We start from the raw sequence: 25,798 nt of genomic DNA, 5'->3' as shown, positions 1-25,798 counted from the left end.
TTGGAATTTTATCTCATTTTGTTCTTCTAATTAATAAAAACGTTATTATTTCAACAGTTGAGATCATGAGTCAATTGAAGTTAGATCACCATGGAAAACCTGGAAGTACTGGACAGCCGTTTCATCCTATGGTGGGATTCCTCAGTAGTGCGCGCCCACGGTCCTGCCTCTCGAGGTTCCAATGCAGGACCTATCGGTCTCGCGCGCGAACGCTTAACGTCTAAACCATTGAGCCGGCGTCCAACGATGTTAATATCTAACTTCAACCGATCCACGAAATTGTGCCACCGCCTATCATTGTGATCAGTCAGTTACTGTCTCACAAGAGGTGTTTCCTGGAGTTCTAGTGAGATGCCGTGACCAGTGAAGTCCAACCGGGTCTGGTTTGAGATAGTAACTGACTGAAGATAATGGTGGATGGTGGCTTCATTTTGTGGTCAGTGGTTTAAAGGTTAAGTGTTCGCACACGAGACTGATAAGTTCGAATCTCGCGATGCGGGATCGTGGACGCGCACTGCTGAGGAGTTCCATATTGGAGCGAAACAGTTGTACAGTGCTTCCAGGTTTTCCATGGTGGTCTAGCTTTAACTGAATCACGAAATCAACCATTAAATTACTAAAATAAAAACTTTCTCAGTTCATATCGTATTCGCTTTTGAAGATCAGTTCAGTGAACTAACATTTTTAGACTGATGACTAATGAAAAGAAAGACAAATGGAAGTGTAAACCATACTGCCTACAAGAAATCAACACATTCAAATCATTAAATTGATTTCAACACAGCACAAGTACTCGATGCAAAAGCATCTTAGGTTACAGATCTGTTCAGACTAGTCATAAAGATCATTATGTCAGATGAAGATAGCTTCCCGACAGATACTTTTAAGAATATGCTAAAACAAAATGCCCTTTTGAATTCTGAATGCAATATCATGCCTTAGTACTTTGATTCTACTGTTGTGAATGTTGGGACAACCGATTGTATTCAGATACTAAATCACGGAATCTCTTTTTAAAATTTGAGAACCGTAGATTGAATATTTTATTTGCGAATTCCCATTATTTGTCCTTCACATTCTGTATGATTCGTCCAGTTCACAATTCTTTTCTATCTACGTTTCTATTCTCTTCAACTCGATGTTCCTCAGTCAGTCAGTCAGGTACAGCTTAAGACAAGGCACATATATGCATCAGTCCAAGTTGCCATACCTCATTAGCACAACACGATGAACACTGGATTCATAGGAGCAGTTAACTCGATGGTGTAATATATAAAAGAAAGATCGCATATAAAGATATAGTACAGGAAGAAAGAATTAGTTCGTAGAAAGAAAGATATGATACGATTTTAATCTCCCGGCCTAAAGAAAGACAAGAGTGTATACGCCGACGCCATTGTGATCGATTCTCAGCCATGTCACCAAGAGTCTCCAATCATTAGTTACGATTGTTACGCGGACCCCAACCAAGTAGTCTGCATCTACCAACATGGCTCAGACTAGAAGTTAGTAACTTTAAGCGCTGATGCCACGTTTTAGTTTGGTCGCCCCTAATTTTCCTCTAACCATCCTTCACACCGGTTAGCATTGCGCATTCTGCTACCAGGGTTTTCTCTTCCAACTGGCGTTACGTATTACTTATGTCTGTCGACATAAGTAGCATACACCACATTACCACACCCACGTGGCATAATATAAGAACCACGACATATGTTTAAATCAGACAGAATTATAGCACTCTATAAAAACAAACACTCTTCATAATACTTTGGTTCAAATAAAAGATAATATCCTTTTTGTTTTGGCACAGAATTATGTCTACAGACTAAAATGTGTAGATCATAATCCATTCCATAATGGAGAGTCTTTTCGTGAAACCATAACTAGTGACAAAGTATATCTAAGCTGCACTAAAATACCACCAATTAATCCTTAAGAACTTAAAAGACTCCAAATATGACCGGCGATAGGAGTACATGATTATTTTTTATAACTGTCCAATTTAGATAAGCTTTTCAAATAATAAAGAAACATGAGCTGCTGAACCTGTTCATCCATTCTTAAACCTTACTGCATTTAATTAAAAAAAGGCCTAACGATCCACACAATTAATTCTATCCACATCTCACATTATTAACTAACATACAAATCTTTCTAAACCTATTATCTCATATCACATTATCCAAATCTATCAAAACACATACAATGAGGTCTCACAAAAAATCACCCTGACGGACTCGACCTCGTGTCATACAGCTTCATAGTCATTGATGTTATCGCTGAGCTATCCGGGCCGGGACTGACCTCCTGTAGGACTGTGATGTATTCACAACTGATTAATCACTGGGTGGTGATCAATGTCAGGTCCTTCTTAGTGCTGCTATAGGTCTGAAGGAGGTTATCATTTCTCGGTTGCCCACAACGTGGAAGGTTTTTTTTGGAGGTAATTGGAAAAGAAATTGCATTAGAGGTGGTCTTAGTGACCTGAGAGCGTGACCGCAGTGCTCAAGCGACAACTGCTTGAGGTCGGTCACACACGACGTTTTTGTGAGTAATTTTTGTGTTAGCTCCGTACTTGTTGAGACCTTACCATCGGAGACGGATATCCGTGGGATAAGGTGAGGTGTGCATTTTTAGGGTCGACATTTTCTAACCCCACCCACCCCTCCTTGTGGGAAGGCATCATCGCTATCATGCTGGTTGTCTGAAGGAAACACCTTGGTGCTGCCACACCTCTGTACAGTCAGCAGTACGACTTCGCCTTCGGACCTTAGGTTTGTTGCTTTTAGTCTTACTGCTCTTCAACTGACCTGTCTAGCATGGTAGGACCTTGAGGAACGGTTGTTCCAGTCAGTATAGCTCAGTTGCTTCATCACGATAGGCAAGCCCGACCACCACATCAAGGTAGCAATATGGCCACCAGTTCCCTGGAGAATACAGGTACACCTTACTGGCAAGTACTAAGTAGCATAAAACCTAGGTCCAAGGTTTCCGGTTGACTACCTTCAACCACCATCTTATCTCAACATAGTTCACGCAATATCGAGTCACCTAAACTACTGACCATATTGTAACATGGCCGATAATATTCGATTTGCATTAACGAGCATCTGACATACTTGGTGGTGGTTATACCCAGTGTTCATGATAACTGATTGAATGGTAGTATTTAGAAAAGACAATTCATTATCATTATACATTATCTTTTATAACAAAAAAAATCGTCATTATGATATGTATATGTTAATATTATGAATGACTTAACTAATCCATTCATACATTGAAAGAATTTTCCATTAGTGAAGAATCATACAACTTCCATTCATTGATTGAATCCTTTAAATGATCAATTATATCTTGATAGTAATGATACCATGTTATCAATTTATTCATTTGATCTATTCTATTCAATCCAGTAATTTTGATAAAATCTATACCTAAACCAATTGCCTAAATGATAAATCAACCAACCAATTAAAAGAAAGGGGAACTTATAATGAAACATGTGAATAGGATAAAATGAGAAGAAAAAAAACTTATACATAAAACTGTAATTAATCAGTCTCTTATTGGTATATGTACAATGCCTCGATAGTGCCTTAGATCCTAACCCTCCAAGTAAAGATGACGTTTTAAAGTGAACGGTTCTGGGTTCGAGTCCATGAGTGAACATCAACTATGAGATGCAAGTACATCAAGTTGATGAATCCCAGAACAGTGCTAGGTTCGAGTCCCTGAGTGAACATTAACTATGAGATGCAGGTACATCCAGTTGATGAATCCCAAATAGGATGTATCATGTGAACGGTTCTGGGTTCGAGTCTCGCAGTGATCATTAATTCAAGTACATCTAGCTGATGAGTTCCAAATAGGATGTAACATGCTTCTTAGATTCGAATGGCAGCCACCATCCATCCATCATTGATTATTAGATTGATTGACCTGCATTGATAAATATAGATTACGTAGTATGAGTCCTATACTGTTACTATAACTAATGACTAGAAATGTTTAGTGACAAAACTGAGAAACAGTTTCAACAGCGTGATTACATTCACTTTCTATTTGGCCTTACATTAGTTTGTGCAGCAAAATATTTTTATTCTGCCTATGCTTTATGGTTTCACAGATTGAAATCATGAGTCAATTGAAGCTAGACCACCATAGAAAACCTGGAAGCACTGGACGGCCGTTTCGTACTAGCACGGGACTCCTGAGCAGTGCACAGTCGTGCACGGTCGTCCAGTGCTCTCAGGTTTTCCATGGTGATCTAGCTTCAATCGACTCATGATTTTCATCTGTGAAATTTCTAAAATCTCCACAAACCCCTTCTGATAACACTCTTTATGGTGTTATTTTTTTCTATACTATAATTAATACACAGTTACTGATTCCACAATTTTGGCATCTAACCACTTTGATATGACTTGATGATATGGAACACTGTACAAATTTGGCAAATTCTACGTTATTTACAATTCACTAATCGTTATTCCAAGTAAACTTTAAATAATACACATTCCTTTCTAATAGAGATTGTTTAAAAATAGTAGTTAGAAATCTCATTTATATGAACTGTTCTTAGTTCCTTGTCTAGTAATGAACCCATCAGGTTACCACCCGGAACCCCTCTGAGGCTAATGTCTGTCTCAAACGTGGATAAAGAAGGAGGGTTGAACACGGGGTTAGCGAACCCATCCTGTAGAGAACCAACTCGCTAAAAAAACGCTAGCCACAAAAAAAAAATAATTCAAACTATTTAAACTCTGACCTGGGAGTTAGAAGGTTTTCATTTAGAAGAGTTATGAAGCCTCATGGTGAAATTTGAGCTCCTTCGGAAGTTACGAGGCTGGTGCTCTTTCTGACAGCCAGAGCAACCATTAATTTAGGTACGTGAAATGCGAATTTTGTGATGGAATGCTAAGTGAAGGTAAAATATTCCTAGTACATGCGAACTCCAAGATCGAACTCTGTGTGTGAACCTTGATGAGTGTCTAAAGATAATGTATGACGTGGCTTAGAACCGATCATGGTGGTGTAGATACATTCATTCTTAAACCTTCCTATAGATTTAAATTTCCACCACTTTCATACACTTTTCTTACTTTTTGAATCATATTATCGACGTTTAGTCTTTCTCACTATCACTGCTACTACAACTATATCTTACTTACTTACGCCTGTTACTCCCAACGGAACATAGGCCACCGACCAGTATTCTCCAACCTATTTTTGATGGATTTTTGTTCTCTGTCCTCGGCCTTCCTTTCTAGTCCTATCCTATTTTTTTCATTCATCTCATGTCTGTCTTCATTTCTCGGTGTAATGTGTTGTTTGGTCTTCCTCTTTTTCATTGGCCTTGAGGATTCCATGTGAGCGCTTGCCTTGTGATGCAGTTGGGTGCTTTCTTCAACGAGTGTCCTATGCACTTCTAGCGCTTCTTCCTGATTTCTTCCTCCACTGGAATTTGGTTTTTTCTCTCCCATAGTAGGTTGTTGCTGATAGTGTCTGGCCAACGGAACCTAGGAATTTTGCATAGACAGCAGTTAATAAACGCTTGTATGTTCTGGATGATGGCTTCGGTAGTTCTGCAGGTTTCCGCTCCATACAGTAGAACTGTATTCACGTTTATATTGAAAATTCTGACCTTGTTGTTGGTTGAGAGTTGTTTTGAGTTCCAGATGTTCTTCGTTAGTAAATATGCTGCTCTTTCTTTACCGATCCGCGTCTTCACAACTATATCTACTTCCTCACTATTAATCTCGTTAATTATATCTCATTGTTTTGATTCGGTGTGAAGATTTGAATTAATTCACTTTTCAACCAGACTCTATGCTGACTATAATCAGATGAATAATGAACAGCTTTCATTAGAATTCCTTTGAACTTTCCTACCATTTCTGATTCGAAAACGCAAACTCCTAGTCTTGTTACTACACTTCCATTTATTTTTTTGAAAATGTCAAAACGACGTTATAAAGACTGTTTAGTTTTATTAAGATTAAGAACTGATCGAAGTTAGAAAACCATTCGAGACTTGTAAGCACTAATTGGCAGTGTTTTATCATAGTATGAGATGACTCAATTGTGCACACAAATCCTAGCCATCGAAAGATCGAACGTAAGACTTTTGGTCTCATGCGTAAACGACTAACTTACCGACCACTGACTCGTTACTACTAGATTTCAATCGTGTAATGTGGGTGGAAGTTACCCATTGAAGATAATTATAAACTGGTCATCCAATATCCCAAACTCACTGTACACCATTGGATCTCGGATCAATAAACTCAGTGTTAAAAGTTTGATGACGAGAACTGAGGTCCCGAATTCGATTCTTGACTCAAAGATCATGAATATGCATTGATGGGGAGCTCTAGTCTAGAAAATAAAAACAGCTGTCCAGTGCTAACAAGCATCCAATGGTTATCTAACTTAAATTGGTTCACAGTCTTAATAAGATACTTGTGTGTTGCATTAAACTAACATTTTTAAACAAGAAAATACTGACTACTCACCATATCCATTGGCCAATCTTCAATCACTTGTAGATTATCCAAACTGAATATCACTTGCCGATTTTGTACTTTTAATGATAGTTGATAGTTTTCATTCGTTAAAATAACAATAACGTGAATTAGTTAGTTAGTTAGTTAGTTACATAGATACATATTAATGTAAAATAAAGGAAAATTGATATTAATGTCCAAATGACTGACATGTAATCAAAGTCTACCGTTTACTAAATTACAGAACAACAGTAAGATCTCTGTAAGCAATGATGAATAGTGGCTAGCAGTGGAATCCAGGACGCGCGTTTCGTTCTATTTGGGACTCGTCAGCTGGATGTACCTGCATCTCAGAGAGTTGATGTTCACTCTGAGACTCGAACCCAGTACCATTCACTTCAAACGCCATCGCGTTATCTACTCAGCTACTGAGTCCTGATGGCCACTTGCTTGTGCAATGGGGTGAATTTAAATTCACTCGGTAATTGTTTGGTTTGTATCTTCCCAATTACAGTCTTAAACCTCAATGGGAAGATACAAACAATTACCAAGGGTAAGATCTCGTTTTCCAGATTTAATTGACGATCAAAACGTGTTTTTTTTTGTTTTTGCGTTATTACTGGACGAATATTGTAAAAGCTGGAACTATTCGAACCATTTATCAAGCTATTACTAAATGTACTCTTATTGCATATTTATAAAGTAACTAGATTACTAAGCATAAATATCGTGTTAATCATAGGCTTCCGTTTATTCGATTCACTACTATCATACTACTTATTATAACTATTTAATTGTCAATCAACTATTCACAGATATGTATCAGAAGAGGTTTAGTGGGTATCGTAGTAATTTCAACAGTTGAGATCATGAGTCAATTGAAGATAGACCACCATGGAAAGCCTGGAAGCACTGGACGGCCGTTTCGTCCTATGGTGGGATTCGTCAGCAGTGCGCATCTGTGACCCCGTCTCGCGGGATTCGAACCCCGGATAAGTTGAAGTTAGACACTAACACCGTTGGATGCCGGCTCAGTGGTCTAGTTGGTTAAGCGCCTGGTACAAAACTGATAGGTCCTGGGTTCGAATCCATAGTGGTCTAGCTTCAATTGACTCATGATCTCAACTGTTGATATTCCCAGATATGTTTCGCTTGTTTGTACATAGTTGTCTATTTGAAATATAGAAATGATAGAAACTAGTTACTGACTTTTCGAAGCTCAAGGAAAGGCATAAAGAAAGGTGATGGGATAGGAGTTTAAGTGAGTCTGTTCAAGGTCGACGGTGCTGGTCAAGAGTATAATGGGTCAGGTTTGAGACAACAGACCATAGAAGAAATGGTAGACAAGGAATAGACAAGATTAGAATTAGTATTCTGATTGGTATCTCTGGCACTTGATATCGATTAGTAAATCTATTCACATTAGTTTCATTCTTTCATATTTCGTAATTTATATGAACAATATATATACACCTGCTTATATTGCCTGTGATCTAAAGCAATGTTGGTGGATACGGAGGATCCACCTAGAGGATTTTAAAAACCCTCATTCCAAACCAATAGTGTACATGGACTCCATGATCCTGAAGGAACTAATGACGCATGAACCAATCATTTGTCACCCACTACCATGTGACTGCATCTCTTGACATTGCTCCACTACCTTGTCGATTAGACCTTTAGGCCAAAAGCTCGATGTGTGGCTCCCTAAACAAACCTCCGGCTTTGGTTTGGACACCTAGACAGTATCCCAGCCCTCACACAGAATCCACAGAATCTACCAATAAGAGACTGATCAATTTCGATCCTAAACATCAATGAAAAGATTCAAGTAACAAATACAAATGAATATACAACTTATATATATATATATATATATATATATATATATATATATATATATATACTTATTACTTACAATGTAATATATGAATTGCTTGAATAATTTCTGTTATTAAAACACAATCTAAACATGGATCCATAGTGAATAACCAAGATGAGTAACACATATCCTGTTTATCAACTGTATTACATAATGATGTAGATTGTAGTGCACCATTCGGTATTTGTTTTATATTATTATTATTATTATTAGTAGTAGTAGTAGTAGTAGTATCTATGTCAACATGATTTACATCATCCTTATGATGATGAACTTTGTTGCCTTGGCAACTATTCACTAAATCATAAATAGTTAAACCAGTTGGAATACTAAATTTTAATGGTTCATCAAATGATGATAATGTTGTTATTGTTTTAAGATTTTTTGTAATCATTGAATTAGATCGATTAAGTGTTATTTCTTTCATAGCTGGTTGAATTATTGTACTTGTTGTAATCAATATTGATGATGTAATACGTGTTTTTAATAATTCCCAATATTCTTTATCCTAAATAAATAAAGAAGCTCATAGTAACAAAAATAATACCATACATTAAGTATTATGTAAGTCTGTTTTACTCTCTCTCTCTCTCTGTCCTTACACACTTCTGTTTAACTCTGATAAGTCTTCTAAGTGAACGTTAGATACAGTTCCTAAGTTTTTTCTAGTAACCCCTCCCACAGGCTAAATCATCACAGCAACATGAACATGAGAGAAAAGGTGCGAAATATGGAAGAAACGCTTTAATCAAAAGGTAAGTTTATGTACGGAAGATCTAGTGTTTTCATAATATTTAAGATGGCCTTAGGTTTCTAGAAAATTCTGAAATACTACTAAACATAGTAGTGAAGTATAAGTAATCATCTAATTAGAAACTCGATATGTGGCTTTTCACTTTCTAGATGTTTCTGGTAAAACTTCTATTGAATGCTGATTGGATAAGATGCTTCTTAGTGTTTTCAAAGCCTTCTATTGGCTTTTTGTTTTCGAGTAGTTTTCTGGATCTCCCCAACAAATATCAATGGTTGAGATCATTAGTCAATTCAAGCTAGACAACCATTGAAAACCTGGAAGCAACAGATGACCGTTTCGTCTTATTGTGGGACATCAGATGCAACTATAATATTTGATATTTAATTAGTGATTATTATTATTATCATTATTAGTATTGTTGCTTTATTCAACAATATATTTTTGGTAAAATATGGAATTCTCAACACACTGCTGACGAGTCCTACAATAGGAAGAAACAGCTTTCTAGTTGTTCCAGGTTTTCCATGATAGTCTAGCTTCAATCGATTCATGATCTCAACTATTGATATATTTGTTGGTTAATTGTGCTTTTTACACTGAAACAAATAGGGTTGAATGTTTCACACGGTTCAAATTGATGAAACCTTATTATTGATTAAATTTTTATCAGATAGGTTTTGTGGAGATGGTAGTAATTTCAATGGTTCAGATCATGAGTCATTTAAAGCTAGACCACCATGGAAAACCTGGAAGCACTGGACGGCCGCTTCGTCCTATTATGGGACTCCTCGGCAGTGCGCATTCATGACCTCTCCCCCTGTGAGATTCGAACCCAGGATCTACTGGCTTCGCGCGCGAGCACTTAATCACTAGACCACTGAGACGGCGTCCAACGGATTAAATTCTTGCTAAACAGCACCATCTTTTGATTCATTAACGATGAAATATATCTGGTTTTATAGATTGGATCTTTATATGTATTGCACAAGCTTACTGATTATTAAACAAGTTTCATTACCAGATATATAAATAATAAATACTCATAAACAGTAATTGTGGTATACACTACTGATGTCAACAGATATAAGTAGTATATGTCATCAATTGAATATGAAATGCCTAGTAGTAAAAGGTTAAGAAAATTGAAGAAGAGAAAACAAGAACAATGAAATTTGAGACAAATGTTCAATATAATATCAATTTGAGATATATGTTGTAAGAATTTAGTGCAAATTTTAAGTGGAGTTTTCTTCTCTGAACTGGATGGTTTGATTGTGTAGCTTTCATTGTTCTTCTGAACGAATATCATCAGTACAAACTTCAAATAGAAGTGAAGCATTCGAATTTCTTCATCATCCTATTATAAATTTCCCTAATTTATAGATTTAATCGACTTGTAAGTAAATCATACCTGTACGAAGAATAGCGTACAATTATGGACATTAATTACCAATGTGATTGTAATGTGAATGAGAACATTGGGTGAAGGCAATCAATTCATTATTTGATTTAAAATTAAGAAGTTCTATAACGAAATATGAAAGTTATACATTTAGTACTTCATTTGCAAATCCTTCATCAATTGTCCTAAAGATTATCATTCCTTCAACTGTTAATACTGTTGTTGCCTCGGAAGGTCGACAGAGCTATGGAGGTCAGCGCACCGCAGACTCGACATTTTGATGGAGAGTGTGGCACAGATTGCAGCGACAAAGAATGTTGCACGGCGAGCATGAACCACCGCAAGAACGACTGCTTTAAAGGGTGGGGGAGGACGAGTGTGGTGCGTGCTACTTATATTGATTTAGGAAGTATATAACGCGAGTTAAAGAACGTAATATCTGGCAACAGAAGATGGGGGAAGATCAAGAAAGGAAGAGCGAGAACACAATGGAATTTGTAAGAAACCACATGAACAATGAAATGTGAGACAATGAATTGATGTTGGCAACGGCAACAGTTCGGTTTGATATGATAGAATGATATTTTGCAAATTAGCGATTTACTATTTGGTTTTTCTATTCTATCAAGTAACTCTGTAATTTTGTGTAAGATACATTCGGTTGTCTCCACCCGTGTTCTGTTCACTACAATACAACTGGTTTCTGTTCCCGTTCACTTCAATCTAATTTTCTCAACTTTCTGTTAAAATAGCCATTACATTTCTAAATAGTAATATGTACTACTTATATCTGTCGACATAAATCATACTGTATTTGTAAACTATGAAAACAATGAATTAGATGGACTATTTGCATAACATCTTTGAGTTGTCTATCTTTATAAGTAGCATATACCATACTAGTATTATAGATTGATAAGGCTCGGCCGTTGTTGCTACCTTGACTTGTTGGTTGTGCTTGCCTATTGTGATGAAGGAACCGAGCTATACTGACTAGAACAATCGTTCCTCAAGGTCCTACCATGCCAGACAGGTCAGTTGAAGAGCGGTAAGACTAAAAGCAACAAACCTAAGGTCCGAAGGCGAAGTCGTACTGCTGACTGTACAGAGGTGTGGCAACAGTAAGGTGCTTCCTTCAGACAACCAGCATGATAGCGATGATGCCTTCCCACAAGGAGGGGTGGGTGGGGTTAGAAAATGTCGACCCTAAAAATGCACACCTCACCTTATCCAACGAATATCTGTCTCCGGTGGTAAGGTCTCAACAAGTACGGAGCTAACACAAAAATTACTCACAAAAACGTCGTGTGTGACCGACCTTAAGCATTTGTCGCTTGGGCACTGTGATCACGCTCTCAGGTCACTAAGACCACGTTTAATTCAATTTCTTTTTCAGTTACCTCCAGAAGAACCCTTCCACGTTGTGGCCAACCGGGAAGTGATAACCGCCCTCATAACTCTAACAGCACTCAAGACCAATGTATTCATAATCATAGTCAAGATGGATAAAGTGTTTTAAACGAGAACAAAAACAACTATACTAAGTATTTCTTAATTAATCACTTATTAATGTTCATATATAGAATCAAGATTATTTCCAAATTGTATTTATCATGACTTACTTCTACTCTAAATGGATCAATTAATAAACGTATTTGTGGATATCTACCAATTAAATCTATATAATAATTAACCAATTCTTCTGGTGTTTTCAAATTTCCCGTGATAATCTCATAACGTTCTTTTATCTATTCAATAAAATAAAGAATAAATTATGGTATAAAAGATGGTTCACAATAGTATTCTCTCTTTCTTTCTTTGGTATATTGCGATGATAAAACTAGTCAGATTGATTTAAATCCAGGATTAACGACCCAGAATAGAAATGTCATTATCTATTTGAACACATCAATATTGTTACGAAAGGGCACTGAATATATATGCGCCATACAACTCAATTGATTTAGGTGTCGACTATGATACTGCTCGGGTGTTCAAACCGAAACAGATGGTTTTTTCTTAGGGAACCCTGAACCTTTGGCCTAAAGGTGTAATTGTCAAGGTAGTGTGGAGCAATGTCAAGAGATGCAGTCATATGGTAGTCGGTGATCAATAATTGGTTCATACGCTATTAGTTCCTTCCGAATCGTGGAGGTTATATACACCATTGGTTTGGAATGAGGCTTTTCCAACTCCTCTAACTGGATCCTACATATCTACAGGCACGGTTGAAGCGGTGGACATTCGCTTTTCGTCCTCTCAATTTCTCAAACAACACCCTTACTGCAAGAAGGCAGTGAATAGGACTTCCTTAGCATTGACTGTATACACATGTGGTCATGTGAGAGTATTTCGAAAGCGAGAGCTGGCTCTCCTCACCTTCGACCGTACTAAAGCATTTGAAGGCAAGAATAGATAATACTTAATTCAATACAATCGATCAATCTCGGTGAATTCAGAGTAATAAATCAATGACAAGAAAGGAAATCACATATTGATTAGTCAGTAGGCTAAGTGCCTGTCTGTCCACATTCATTAACCAATCATATTTTAGTTTCACTACCACAAAATAAATCGATTATTTTTGATATATATATATATATATATATATATATATTATCAGTATAGAGTTCAGTCGCATTGACACGACAAAATGATCAGTGTTGGGTCAGTTTGGAAAACCTAAAAGCAATGGGTGACCATTTAGTTCTAGTATGAAAGTTATATTCCGAGCTCAGATATATCAGCAGGTACATCTAGCTGACGAGTTCCAAATAGGACGAAACACGTGTCCTGGATTCCACTGGTGACCATCATCCATCTTTGTTTAGAATGCTTGTGAATAAATAGCATTATTGAGGCAATCTTCACAGGAGGCATATATGGCAATCAGTGACTGATCAGTTGCAGTTCTAAACAACAATAGGAAGATACATGCAAACAATACCAAGTGAATTTCAACTTTTTTTGAATAACAGATTTGATCATTAGTTGTTTCGTGTATAGATTGATCTCATTTTAAATGTTATTATTGTTGATTCCTATGGATTTCGTGTGTTGATCCCGTATAAAAGACCTTTTGTCTTGCATGCGAACACCTAAATTCTAAATTACTGATCCGATATCAAACGGTGTTAATGTCTATCTTCAATCGATCTATGATCTCGTGCAACCATCCATCCATTGTATGAGGTAGATAACTGTCTCTATCCGACACGGATTGGGCTCCAGTGTTTATCGCTTCTCGCTAGAACTCCAGGAAAAACATCTTTAAGCCTTCCATTAATAAGTACATGATGAATTCAACAACTGGATATCACATAATTGTCTTACATTACACTAGTTCATAAAAGGCCTGTACATACTTATCGTATACATTCATCACGATAAAACTGCAAGCTTAAGTAAATGTACGCTTTCTATGTTCAAACTGAGTAATATAAGGTTGCTTCGTGTATTTTAGGACCAAAAGCTATGCTACTAGCCATTTTAACTAAAATTATACTGTTATCTAAACTTCAGCTTGTTTTTAAATGGATAGAGACCACGGGGGTTATTTGTAGCCCGAAAAGTTTGGTGATTTGACTCTTTTACTAACTACCGGACTATGTGTTCACTTTTGAACAACAATTTTTGTGTGAAAACTAGCAAAATGTTAACCAAAGTAGTTAAAGGGGTGTAAGAACATGTGACCTGTTGGTTGAGGGCCAAATGTATAAACAACTACTCTATACTCCACCAATTAAAACGAGACCCAGGAGCAGTCTATTCTCTAACTACTTAAAATCTGTGGATAGTGTAATAAATATCGAGTTACTTAAGCTAGTGACAATACTTCAACTCGACCAATGGAATTCGATCAACACTAGAGGATTAGAGAATCATGACTGTAATTCAAACAGCACTACTTTGAAAAATGGGTGGTGAACTCCGTGGTAGATTTTCTTAAATTAAAAAACCATAATAGATAGAGTTGTCCAAGTTGAAAGAAATAATGATAATAAACCAATAACTTTGACCAAACATTGCACCACCTGCTCAGCATTCTAGAAATTAAACGCTCGAGCGCGAGACCGATAGGTCGCAAGGCGGGATTGTGTGTGCGCACTTCTGAGGAGTTCCACATTAGGATGAAACGGCCGTTCAACGCTTCTAGGTTTTTCATGGTTGTCTAGCTTCAACTGAACTCAACTATTAGAATTACTATAATATACACAAAACCCCCTTCTGATAATAATCATTATATGCTCACTAGTGATTGGCTTCAAGAGGTATTTCATGGAGTTCTAGTGAGAAGCAGTGACCAGTGGAGTTCAACCGGGTCTGTTGTGAGATAGTAAATCACTGAAAACAATGGTGGATGTATCGCTCAACTTCGTGGATTGTTTTAAGATAGACATTAACACCGTTAATTGCCGGCTCAGTGGTCCAGATCGTAAGTGTTCGTGCACGAGACTGATAGATTCTGGATCCGATTCTCGTGAGGCAGGATCGTGGATGCGCACTGCTGGGAAGTCCCATACTAAGACGAAACGATCGCCCAGTGCTCCTAGGTTTTCCATGGTTGTCTAACATTAATTGACTAATGATATCAACTATCCAAATTACTACAATCTCCACAAGAAAAACCCTTTCTGATAAATACAGATTTGCATAAAGTTTATTACTTATAAGTAATATAAATATATATTTAACTAACCGTATCAAATATTCCTTTTGGTGATATGAATAAACCAAAATAGAAATGATTATTCAATTGAATTTGTTCTAGAAATTCTATTAATAAATCAAATGCTTGTTCTGGTTTATCAATATTAACACTTGATGCTCCATTATCACATATCAATTGTGGTATTAACTATTAACTTATTAGTAAAACAAACCAATTTTATTATTTGTCAACTTACATTTGGTTTATTCATTAAGGTTTGTGATAATTTTGTTTTAATAATGAACAGATTATCTAATAACTAGATCAATAAAAAAAGAAAATTACATAGGTTTTTTGTTTAAATTATTTACATTCAAGGTCATGACACAGGGAGGGAGCTCAAATTCGCGAGTAGTCAAGGTTTTAATAAACTTGAGAATTTGACCTTGACAACGTTTTAGAAGGTGTATTCAAGACAATTTTGTGCCCCGTTTCATATATATATATATATATATATATATATATATATATATATATATATATATATATATATATATATATATATATATATATGTTTCGCTATCGATGAACATGGTTAGTGTTGAAGATGCCATAGGTATTTGGAGTTTGACAACACTTTAACCGGTAACACCTAATATGAATCGTATCCACCAAATGAAATCAAAAGACAGAAGTGAGGAGGTTGGAAGATATATTTGATAGGTTATCAATATATCGAAGATTGACTTATCTAGGCTGGTTAGCGATTGTACGGGATGTTGAGCACGACGTTCCCACTCGTGTTCTAGTGTGGATGCATGACCGAGTGTCTTCAGCTAGGTGAGTCTATTGAAACTAATGTGGTCAGCATCCAATATCGAAGACTTATAGAGATATTGATTTTGGGGATTTATTCACCACTACAGTGTATTGTCTATGTCATAGGCTTAGACTTTCCAATCATAACCAATTGAGCAGCATAAGAGATTTTCTTGATGGCTGCTTTCAATCTCTGTCTTAAAACTATACTATTGGATTCACTTCTATATGGTAGATGGATATAAACTTTTCTTTGGAACCGAATAAACAAGAGGTCTTGGCGTTGAGTGACTTTTGCACCTATATACAAACTTTAATGGATAACCATTTGATATTAATGTGTCAGTTAGCAACTTTTCATCTTTTTCAACTGTGTCAGGAGTGCAAATTCTTTGAGTCCTATTAAAGAAACACTTAATCAAGCTTCGCTTGTATTGCAATGAACAGAAACTATTGGAAGTTAAGTATTGCCTCATTCAAGTTGGTTTCCTATATACTGACCGTCTTATAGTACCATCCTCCCTTCGACTCAAAAGTATGTCTAAAAAGGGAAATTCGCCATTATTTTCTGCTTCATAAGTCATCACAATATCATTTTGAACCCCATTGAGTTTATCTAATAACTGAGAAACCTAAAAATCTTTATCACACATAATTAGTATATCATCCATGCATCTTCTATACAAAGTTGAGCTCAATCGTCCTATTTTCCACATATGACATAAATATATTAGCTAAGAGAGGCCTAAAAGGGCTATCCATAGTAACACCATCAACTTGTCGAAAATATTCGTCATCAAACGGGAACTGAACATTGGCATTGCCTAATAAAAGTAATTCTTTTAACAATGATAACCGAATAGGAAAAAGGAGAAGATTGGTTAGTCACAAACGAAAATCCACCGTCTTTGTTGACATTACATTCATGAAATTATTGACATGATTTGAAACATACTTCTTTTGGTGTTAAATATGGTTTAGGAATAAGAAGAATTTCTTGTAAAAATTTACATTTTCCTGATTGTATTGAACCAATACGTCCAGGACAATTCAATATTGTAATTATTGGACATGTCACTTGGTTAACAGGAATTGGTGAATTGGGCTTGTTATCGGGCATTGTTGATTTAATCACCTTGATACATATATATTGAAGGATACAAGAAATGAAGTCAAGTCAATATTATATTTATTATTAAGTGATATCATAGTTAGATTTTAAAAAATGCTGAAACTTCTCAATATTAAACATTTCCGACAATATTTTGAGTCAGTCCTATGATATTAAGACTACTTTACCATGTAGTAGCGCCCACATACTCTGGGAACAGGATTATGTCTCAACAGGTCGCTGGAGCGCAGGTATTGAACGTCCTGGGTGCCAGGCGGACATTAGGTTTAGGTGGCCTGGTGGGTCGACGGAGCTTTAAAGGTCAGAGCGCCACAGACTCGACGTTTGATGGAAAGTGTGACACAGACTATAGAAAAGAAGAAAATGACACGGTGAGCAAAACCACCGCAAGAAGCACTGCTTTAAAGGGGGGGAACGAGTGTGGTTTGTTCTACTTATATCGACATAAGTAGTATATAACACTAGTCATGAATAAAGTGTCTGGCAGCAGAAGCTGAACAAGATCGAGTAGGAAAGAATGGGAACAGAAAGCAATCGGTATGGCAATGCAGAGACGATGAAGTCTGAGACGATTGATTGACATGTTATAAATGAAGTATTTACTGTATGATTCTCAAATTTGACTAAGATGTTCTATAATTTTATATTCAAATACATTCGATTGTCCCCATTTGTGTTCTTGTTCACTACATGGAACCACGATAATTTATATGAGTCTATCTGAATTAATATGGGTTTGTAATTTCTAGTCATTGAAATTCCAAACTGTCTCTATTGTCATATGTATATCCTAAGAGAAATGTCTTAACAAAAACTTGGGTAAAAGGTTTAATTCATTTGAATCGTGGATAGTAGTGAAGTCCAAGATGTGTATCTTGTCTACAGGTGAATATTTTCTGTTAGAGAAAACAAATGACCAATTCATAATAAATGGTTTGTACTATAGTGACCAGTGGAGCTAATCCGTGTCGGGTAGAAACAGGTGTCTACCTTAGTACAAGGGAGGGTGGTCGCGCAATTTCGTGGATTGGTTGAGTTTAGACATTAACATCATTGGATGCCGGCTCAGTGGTCCAGAGGTTAGGAGTTCACGCGCGAGACTGAAGGCCCTCGGTTCGAATCTCGCGATACGGGATCGTGGATGCTCACTGCTGAGGAGTCCCACAATAGGACGAAACGTCCGTCCAGTACTTCCAGGTTTTCAATGGTGGTCTTACACCAATCGGTTATATCTAGAACTTAGCTTTTTATTGTACCGCGTACAACAAGAGCACTCGAACGCTAGGACCCTACAAGTCACAAATGAGAACATAGAAGACTAGTAAAAGGAATGCCATTCCAAAACAATGTCAAATATGGTACATACAGTCAGGTATTTATAGTTTTTTTATTAAAAACGAAATCATCATTATAGTCCTTCAATCCGCATACAGGGTTTTTTAGCATTTATCCAATAGGTAAGCTACACGTAAGGATTCCGGAATATTCTTCTAGAAGGTAATTGGATGAAATATCTTCGGCTCACTCATGGGCTATCCTCACAATTAGTTGAATGGAAATGTCTTTTTCTAACAGACCGAAGCAATATCTAGGACTATTTTTTTTATTGACTAACTCTTCGCTTATCATTTTGTGCTACATTCAAAATAGAGCTCGATTATTTTGATATTTTAGTTAGTATCAAAATCACACATTGTAATTTCATAAGTTGAGTTTTTAATAGTAAGTTTTCATATTCAATTATGTCATCTTTGCTTGCTGATTCGATAAAGAATGGAATAAAGAGGCCGTCTGCAAGTCAACTGACAAAAAGGCTTCAAGAATCACTTATCCTGACACTTATGTTGTTATGAAGTCCAATAGACTCAGGTTGGAAACCTACGGATCTCAATAATCATGTTCACAATGGAACTCAATCCCAACACCTTTCGCATGAAACATCAACACGTTATTATCCATTCAGCTACTGAGTTCAAACAGTTGTGAAGTTTTTTCAAACGATATGTTTGAAAAACCTATTCTAAAAACTTGTCAGACAATCGGCTATATCAGGATAAGCAGTACAGGATACATGTATGTCATCAAAGACTGATCAAACTTTATCAACAAACGATTAAATCAAATTGTTATAAAAAATAATAGTAATTTAATAGTTGAGCTCATGGGTAAACTGAAGCAAGACCACTATGGAAAACACGGAAGCACCAAATAGCCGTTGTGTCTTGTAACGAGAATCCTCAACACCCATGACTCCACACAAAAGGGACTCGAACTCAGGACCCTCGGTATCGCATGTGAATACCTAACTTCAAGACCACTGAGCCGGGATCCAACAGTGTTACTGTCTAACTTCAATCAACCCAGTGTTTTAGAGGTTAGGCGTTCTTGCACAAGACCGGTAGGTCCTGCGTTTGAATCCTACGAGGCGAGATCGTGGATATACACTCGTGAGAAATACCATAACAGGACGAAACGACCATCTAGTGCCTTCATGTTTTCCATGATGTTCTAACTTCAATTGATTCATGAACTTAACTATTTCAAAATTTTCTATTTACCTCATCATAAAGTGATTTCATATACCATTGAAAATTGATCTTCGGTCTAGAACACTTCATTGCTGTTAAATGTAAACTAATTGATAACCAAGTTAGATCTGTTGCAATGAATGGTGCAATTGAGATTATTTGATTTGGAAGAAGTGTAATTATATCTTTAGTAGATTTTTTTCTACATCAAAATAAACCATTTAAAGAAGAAAAAACAAACCTTACTTGATAATCTGTAAAACATGTTTGTATAGTTTGAAAACAAGATTTAGTTAGATTATTGTAATCGTTTTAAAAAACTTGTTTAATCACTATGTAAACAAATTTTGGTAAGACTATAATATTATGGATGAGCCAATCAAAAACGTTTGAGGGGTTTCAAAGTCGCAGCCGCAATTTCAGTACCCGATGCTCACGTACGATCGGTACACAGAGGATTGTAGAGCAAAAGAGATAATTGAGCGACTACAACCAAATGGGACTACTAAGAAATTCCTCTATTTGTAATTGTGATAATCGAATGACTTGTGGACATTCTGCAGACTATCGTGATGATGTTGTCTTTCGATGGAATATGTGTTGGAGGAAGAAGCCTACTAGAATAGGAACTTTTTCGCTCGATTCAGATTAAGACTAAGGCAAATTGTGACAACTGTTGTGAACTGGATAACAAAAGCACCAGTAACACTGGCTGCAGTCTCTCACTGCATTATATACGATTGATTAGAGAGCGCACAGACACCTACATAGACTCGATTATGTGCATCATGTCGTTATCCACAAGCGGCACTTCATGGTCCCGACACATGGAGTGCACACAAACAATACTGAAGCGATGTAATCGAGGCTGAAAGAGTTTTTACGACCTTATCATAGCTTCAGAGGCGGACTATTATTGAGCCATATGGATGGTTTCCTCTACCGTATGTATTATGATTTTAGAACCTCAAAACCTCCCTCAAACCTTGACAAGTTTTTGAACCATTTACGAGAAGTGTATCCACTTTATTCCTTTGGTTTCCTATAATATATTTTAACTGTCTTCTGACTGGCTAATATTTCTCAAGGTCACTTAAGATTCCTCTAAAGATCGTCCGTAAATTGTCCTCGATTTTTTTCCAATTTTGTATTATACTACTCATTATAGTAATTAAGTAGCATTTATAGTAATTATAAGTTGGTTAATTTTATTTATTTTTTTGAACACATTAATACTGGTACAAGGGGGCACCAGATACATATGAGCCACACAAATCTCATTTGACGTGTGTGAGGACTGTGATACTGCCCAGGTGCACAAACCGAAGCAGATGGTTTTCTTAAGGGGCCACACCTGGAGCCTTCGACATAAAGGTCTGATCCACGATGCAGTGGAGCAACGTCAAAAGATGCGGTCACATGGTAGCCGGTGACCAGTAATTGGTTCATACGCCATTTGTTCCCACAGGATACTGGAGTTCATGTACATCATTGGTTTGGAATTAGGGTTTTCTAACTCCCCTAGTTGGATTCTCCATATCTACCAACCAGGTTAAAGCGCCGGATATTCGCTTTTCATCCTCTCAATTTCGTAAATAACAGTGATGCCACGAGAAAGCAGTGGGTAGGACATCCCTAGCAGTGGTTGTATATACATGGGGCCATGTGAGAGCAATTGGAGAAGGAGAGCAGACTCTCTCCACCCTCAGCCGTACCAGGGCGATAGGGGGCCACCCAAATATTACATATCATTTTACCCCACAAAATATTTTAATAATGAAATGATGTATGGATATCTAACTGTGGAATCTTACAAAACATGAAGCAATCGACATACTGATGTTTGATTTTATGAAGTTTAATTCTACAAAGGTTTAAATAATTTTCCAGTTACTAACCAAAATGAATGTGATCACCATGAAACCAAAATATTGTAGTTGTTTATCATATAAAATGAAAACTTGTGGAATACACATTATCTGATTTCTACTTCCTATTTGCATTCACATGTATAATTCTTTGAGTAAAAGTATTTTCTGCCGTTAGATAAAATGAATTGTTTCAGAGTGTTTTATATCAGTCAGTCCGTCAGCTACAACGAAGGATCAGGCATACATATGTGCATCGGTCCCAGTTGCCATACTGCATTAGCACAGCAAGATGAACATCGAATTCATACAATTAGTTGATTCAATGGTGGTAATATATAAGAGAAAGATTGCATATAAGGAGATAGTACGGGAAGAACGAATTAGTTGGTAGAAAGTAAGATATGAAGCGATTTCAATCTCATAGTTTAAGGGAAGATAGAGGGTGTATATCCATAACAGTAAATTTTAGCTGGTATCCTAATGCTTTAACTGATCTTCAATATTTCTAATCTGGTTTCATTTATCATTACAAAACTTCTCTAGGAATTATATCATAGAATTTTGTCCGTGAAGTAATTTTAGCACATTTAGATAAGATGTATGAAAGTTTTTATACTTTAAATTGACTTGGTATTGTTTACTTGAATTTTATCATTGTTGTTTAGGGCTGCAGTCGATCAGTTTCTGATCGGCATATGTGTATATTGTGCGTATTGTCTCGGTATTGCCTTAATTCATAAGTATTTTAAGCAAAGATGGATAGTGGCTATCAGGACTCAGAAGTTAAGTGGATAACGTGGTGGCGTTTGAAGCGAACAGTACTGAGTTCGGGTCTCAGAGTCAACATCAACTGTGAGATGCAGGTACATCCAGCTGAAAAGTCTCAAATGGGACGAAAAGTGCGTCCTGAATTTCACTGCTAGCCACTATCCGTCTTTGTTTATAAGGTTTAATACTTTGTTCATTCATTTACCAAGGTTCATATTCACATAACATTTCATCAACAACAAAGAAGAGAATACAGCCATTTTCAAAACTACTTTGCATTTTGTTCTGATGTAGACTTTAACGGGATTTCTTTTGGACCAATAACTTCTATTTCTTTCTCGCTTTCATCCGTTTGCATTTTATTCAATTGCTTTCTGTATTCATTGTAGAAGTTTCTAAATTGTAAAGTTTATGAAACCATTAGTAGAAGATTATATTAAAACGTCTTAGTACAACAGTCATGCAAATAAAAGAAATAAATAAATTCAATTTTGTGTGATATACATTTGGTTAAATTCTAAGTCATTTCTGGCACACAAATAATGAAATGATAGTTTGGTAGAAGGCAAATGACAAATCTCCTTCTCCAAGACAATGTCATTTATACGCCATCAAAATATTTTAATCTTCAGTCGTCTAACATATTTCTTATGATAACCAAAGTCCAATGGCTGAGTGTAATGATACTAAGTGTCTTCAAAAACCTGAAATCATTCTCTAGTATCAAAATCAAATCACAAAAAGATCGATACATTGTTGTCAGAATAATGAATAGCAGTATATATAACATTTTATATAAAAGACAGACAGACAGACATCATCAACATAGAGCTTTTTTTAAAAACGTCTATTGTTTTACTGTCACATATTCAACCAGTATTTATTTGTGATAAAATACATATGCAAACGCAATGTTTTCGAAGTAAAACTTTATCAGGTTTCATTTTCACATATCAATACACATTTACTCATATCCACTATGGTTTTGTTCTCATTCTATAGTGATTTTTTCATGTAGTTAAGATAATCTGAAGACGATTTTAAGAGGAATACTTATATTTATATGGTTTAGATTTAACATTGTCTGAACTGATTTTTGAGGAATTGAAAACTATTTCCCAGTATAGACATTTTATAAAAAGTCGACAGACAAAGATGTTCCTTACTTATCTATCCAATAGACACGCTAGTTAACATTTGATGCTGACAGCCTAAAAAACAGACGTTGTCCTGGTAATATTTGTAATACATTTTAAGAGTATAAAAGTATAAACACTAGGGGTTCTTGTTCCTTGCTGTTGTACTTACGGTTTACATTAAAGATGATGGTCTAAGGCAATATATTGTGTTGAATATGAATTAAACGCATCTGTCCAACACTTTCTATTATCTGCAGTCGTAGTAAGGTACCGTAAATGGAATGAATAGTTGGTTTTAACAATTATTAGACATTGTTTGAGATGAGTTCCCTTTGAATTAGAATCGGGCTTTAGCTAAATGCTGATTTTGTAATCAGGAGTGACATCACAGACGTATGATATAACTATATTTACCTCCGTTCCAAAAGTACGGCAAGAAATACTGTCTGACATGATTGGATGTCCAAAAATAATGATATTATCAAGTGCAGAAATGATTATGCTAAATAGGAAACCAGGTGCTAAAATGGTAAACATTTAGTGCTTGTGTGTTACTTTATAACAAGCGAATGAACTGGCTATGAACATAAATTATTCGTTTGATTTCGTATATTCTGCATAGGGTAAACGCACTTGACCACAGCGGTAATAAAAAGCCAAATTCTAATTAAGTTGGACGGATTTATTTCAGTGTCTAACGTGACCGTGCGGACTTTGAGATGATGGATGGGAATCGGTCAATGCACCAGTCGTTCTCAAACAAAACGTGACAACATTTACAAGCACGAAAGATACAAGCGAGTATACAGATACCTATGTACTAGCATACACATATATATAAAGTGTGCTTGTGGTTACACTTAAGCAATTAAAAAGGCTAAAATATTAGGTGTTAGAAAAGAGGAAAGACTAGAATAATCCAGTTGTCCAAAGGTTATGACAAATCATTTATGCTCGTGTTCACAGAGATTTGTAGCAATTGCTACAAACATTCAAATTCAACTGTTCCCTTGACGATTTGTAGCTACGAGAATACTTGCTGTATCCTCAGGATAAGAAAGTATGTATAACACGTAAAGTCACTCGAAGAAATGGAAAGTAATCTACAAAAAAGAGTTATTACCTGATATATTTATCAATTTCAAACATCTCCGCTGGTGACCATAGGCAATTATCCAGTAAATCCACAACTGCCTCTATACAAACTGAGAATTCAGAGGGTGTTGATTCATTTAAGATGTTTCCATAAGGCAGACAATAATTGCATCCATAAACATAGTTTAGCCCTGTGGTAACCTTCAGTAAATTAAACTACTAAAATAATGGAAAAACCTCAATATTTGTTCGCCACAGTGTAAGTACACTCAAAGAACTGGAAAAGGTGCCAATATATGAATAGTTTCTGTCCACTTTGATGCTGACAACTTTCGGAGTAAGGGAAATCTTTTCGAAATATTTGCTCTGTAAAATGTTAGTCAGTCAACTGTGGTTACTAAATAGCCGGAATGATCTGATGTATTTTCCTGGAACATAAGTTGTAGAGCATTCTCAAGTTCTTTCAAAATATTGTTGTTAGAAAAATACTCAATTGCCCTTGTCTTTATATCCATGGTTCCTAAAACAGCGCTGTTACCTTGCCAGTTGGTGATGATCGGTTTCAGACATAATAAACAAGTTCAAACAAGCGTCTTCTGATGTGCAAATAACAGAGTTTTCAATTGTTTAGACGAGCAACCTTATTTTGTACGTTTTGTACTATTTTGTGAGTCTTGCTTTCACGTACTTGTTGAATTTTTGTCAACTTACCTGTGAGAAGAATCATTAATAACCAACATCCGAAAAGCATCCTGATACACGTAGTCATCAAATTGCTTTCTAAGCAGTCGGTTGTTTGCAATTATAAAGGTACTAGGACAACTCGGGGGCTAAGAGAAGATTTTGTTTCACTAAATCAACCAATGAGTAAAGCTTACTTAGCTGTCGATACATACAGTGTGAGAAGAACAAAGCGTGAGAACAGAACGAGAAATAGGGATGATAATAAGCGAGTCAGTAAGTAGTTACTGATGTGTGATAACGATAACAGTATTTGTCGGTAAATAAATCCCCAAAATCAATAGCTCTGTGAGTTTTCGTTATTTAATGCTGGCCACATTTGTTTTAATTAGCGCCAGATCATGAGTGGGTTGAACCTCTTCACTTCTGACTTCTGATTTCGCTGGGCTAGCACAATCCATCTGTAAAAGGTGTTACTAATTAAGGTGTTGTCAAACTCCAAATACTTATAGCATGATCAGGTTTACCTGTTTGCAAACTGTGGAGCACGAGCACGGCATGACCGGC

General features: G+C 36.3%; 1 protein-coding gene across 2 annotated transcripts; it reads right to left on the bottom strand.

Annotated features, from left to right (window-relative positions):
* Positions 1 to 11: 11 nt before the first annotated feature.
* Positions 12 to 25,615, bottom strand: ENO4 (enolase member 4). 2 transcript variants are annotated; one of them, XM_051217693.1, is made up of 14 exons: positions 25,429 to 25,615; positions 25,262 to 25,380; positions 24,949 to 25,227; positions 24,788 to 24,916; positions 24,579 to 24,751; positions 22,589 to 22,711; positions 19,708 to 19,879; positions 16,973 to 17,152; positions 15,455 to 15,517; positions 15,247 to 15,405; positions 12,170 to 12,295; positions 8,428 to 8,899; positions 6,519 to 6,586; positions 12 to 3,450 (listed from the first exon to the last, which is right to left on the bottom strand). In XM_051217693.1, the coding sequence occupies exons 3-14, from the start codon at positions 25,063 to 25,065 to the stop codon at positions 3,274 to 3,276; spliced, it is 1,959 nt and encodes a 652-aa protein (XP_051065126.1). In that variant the 5' UTR covers positions 25,066 to 25,227; positions 25,262 to 25,380; positions 25,429 to 25,615; the 3' UTR covers positions 12 to 3,273. The 2 variants fall into 2 exon arrangements, with proteins under 2 accessions (XP_051065126.1, XP_051065127.1); XM_051217694.1 differs by lacking the exons at positions 12 to 3,450; positions 8,428 to 8,899; positions 12,170 to 12,295; ... (8 more) ...; positions 25,262 to 25,380; positions 25,429 to 25,615 and adding an exon at positions 4,683 to 6,414 and having other exon boundaries at positions 6,489 to 8,332.
* Positions 25,616 to 25,798: the final 183 nt, after the last annotated feature.

The sequence above is a fragment of the Schistosoma haematobium genome, chromosome 5 (assembly GCF_000699445.3).
Source record: "Schistosoma haematobium chromosome 5, whole genome shotgun sequence".
Classification (NCBI taxonomy): domain Eukaryota; kingdom Metazoa; phylum Platyhelminthes; class Trematoda; order Strigeidida; family Schistosomatidae; genus Schistosoma; species Schistosoma haematobium.
This window is presented reverse-complemented; position numbering and strand designations above follow the sequence as displayed.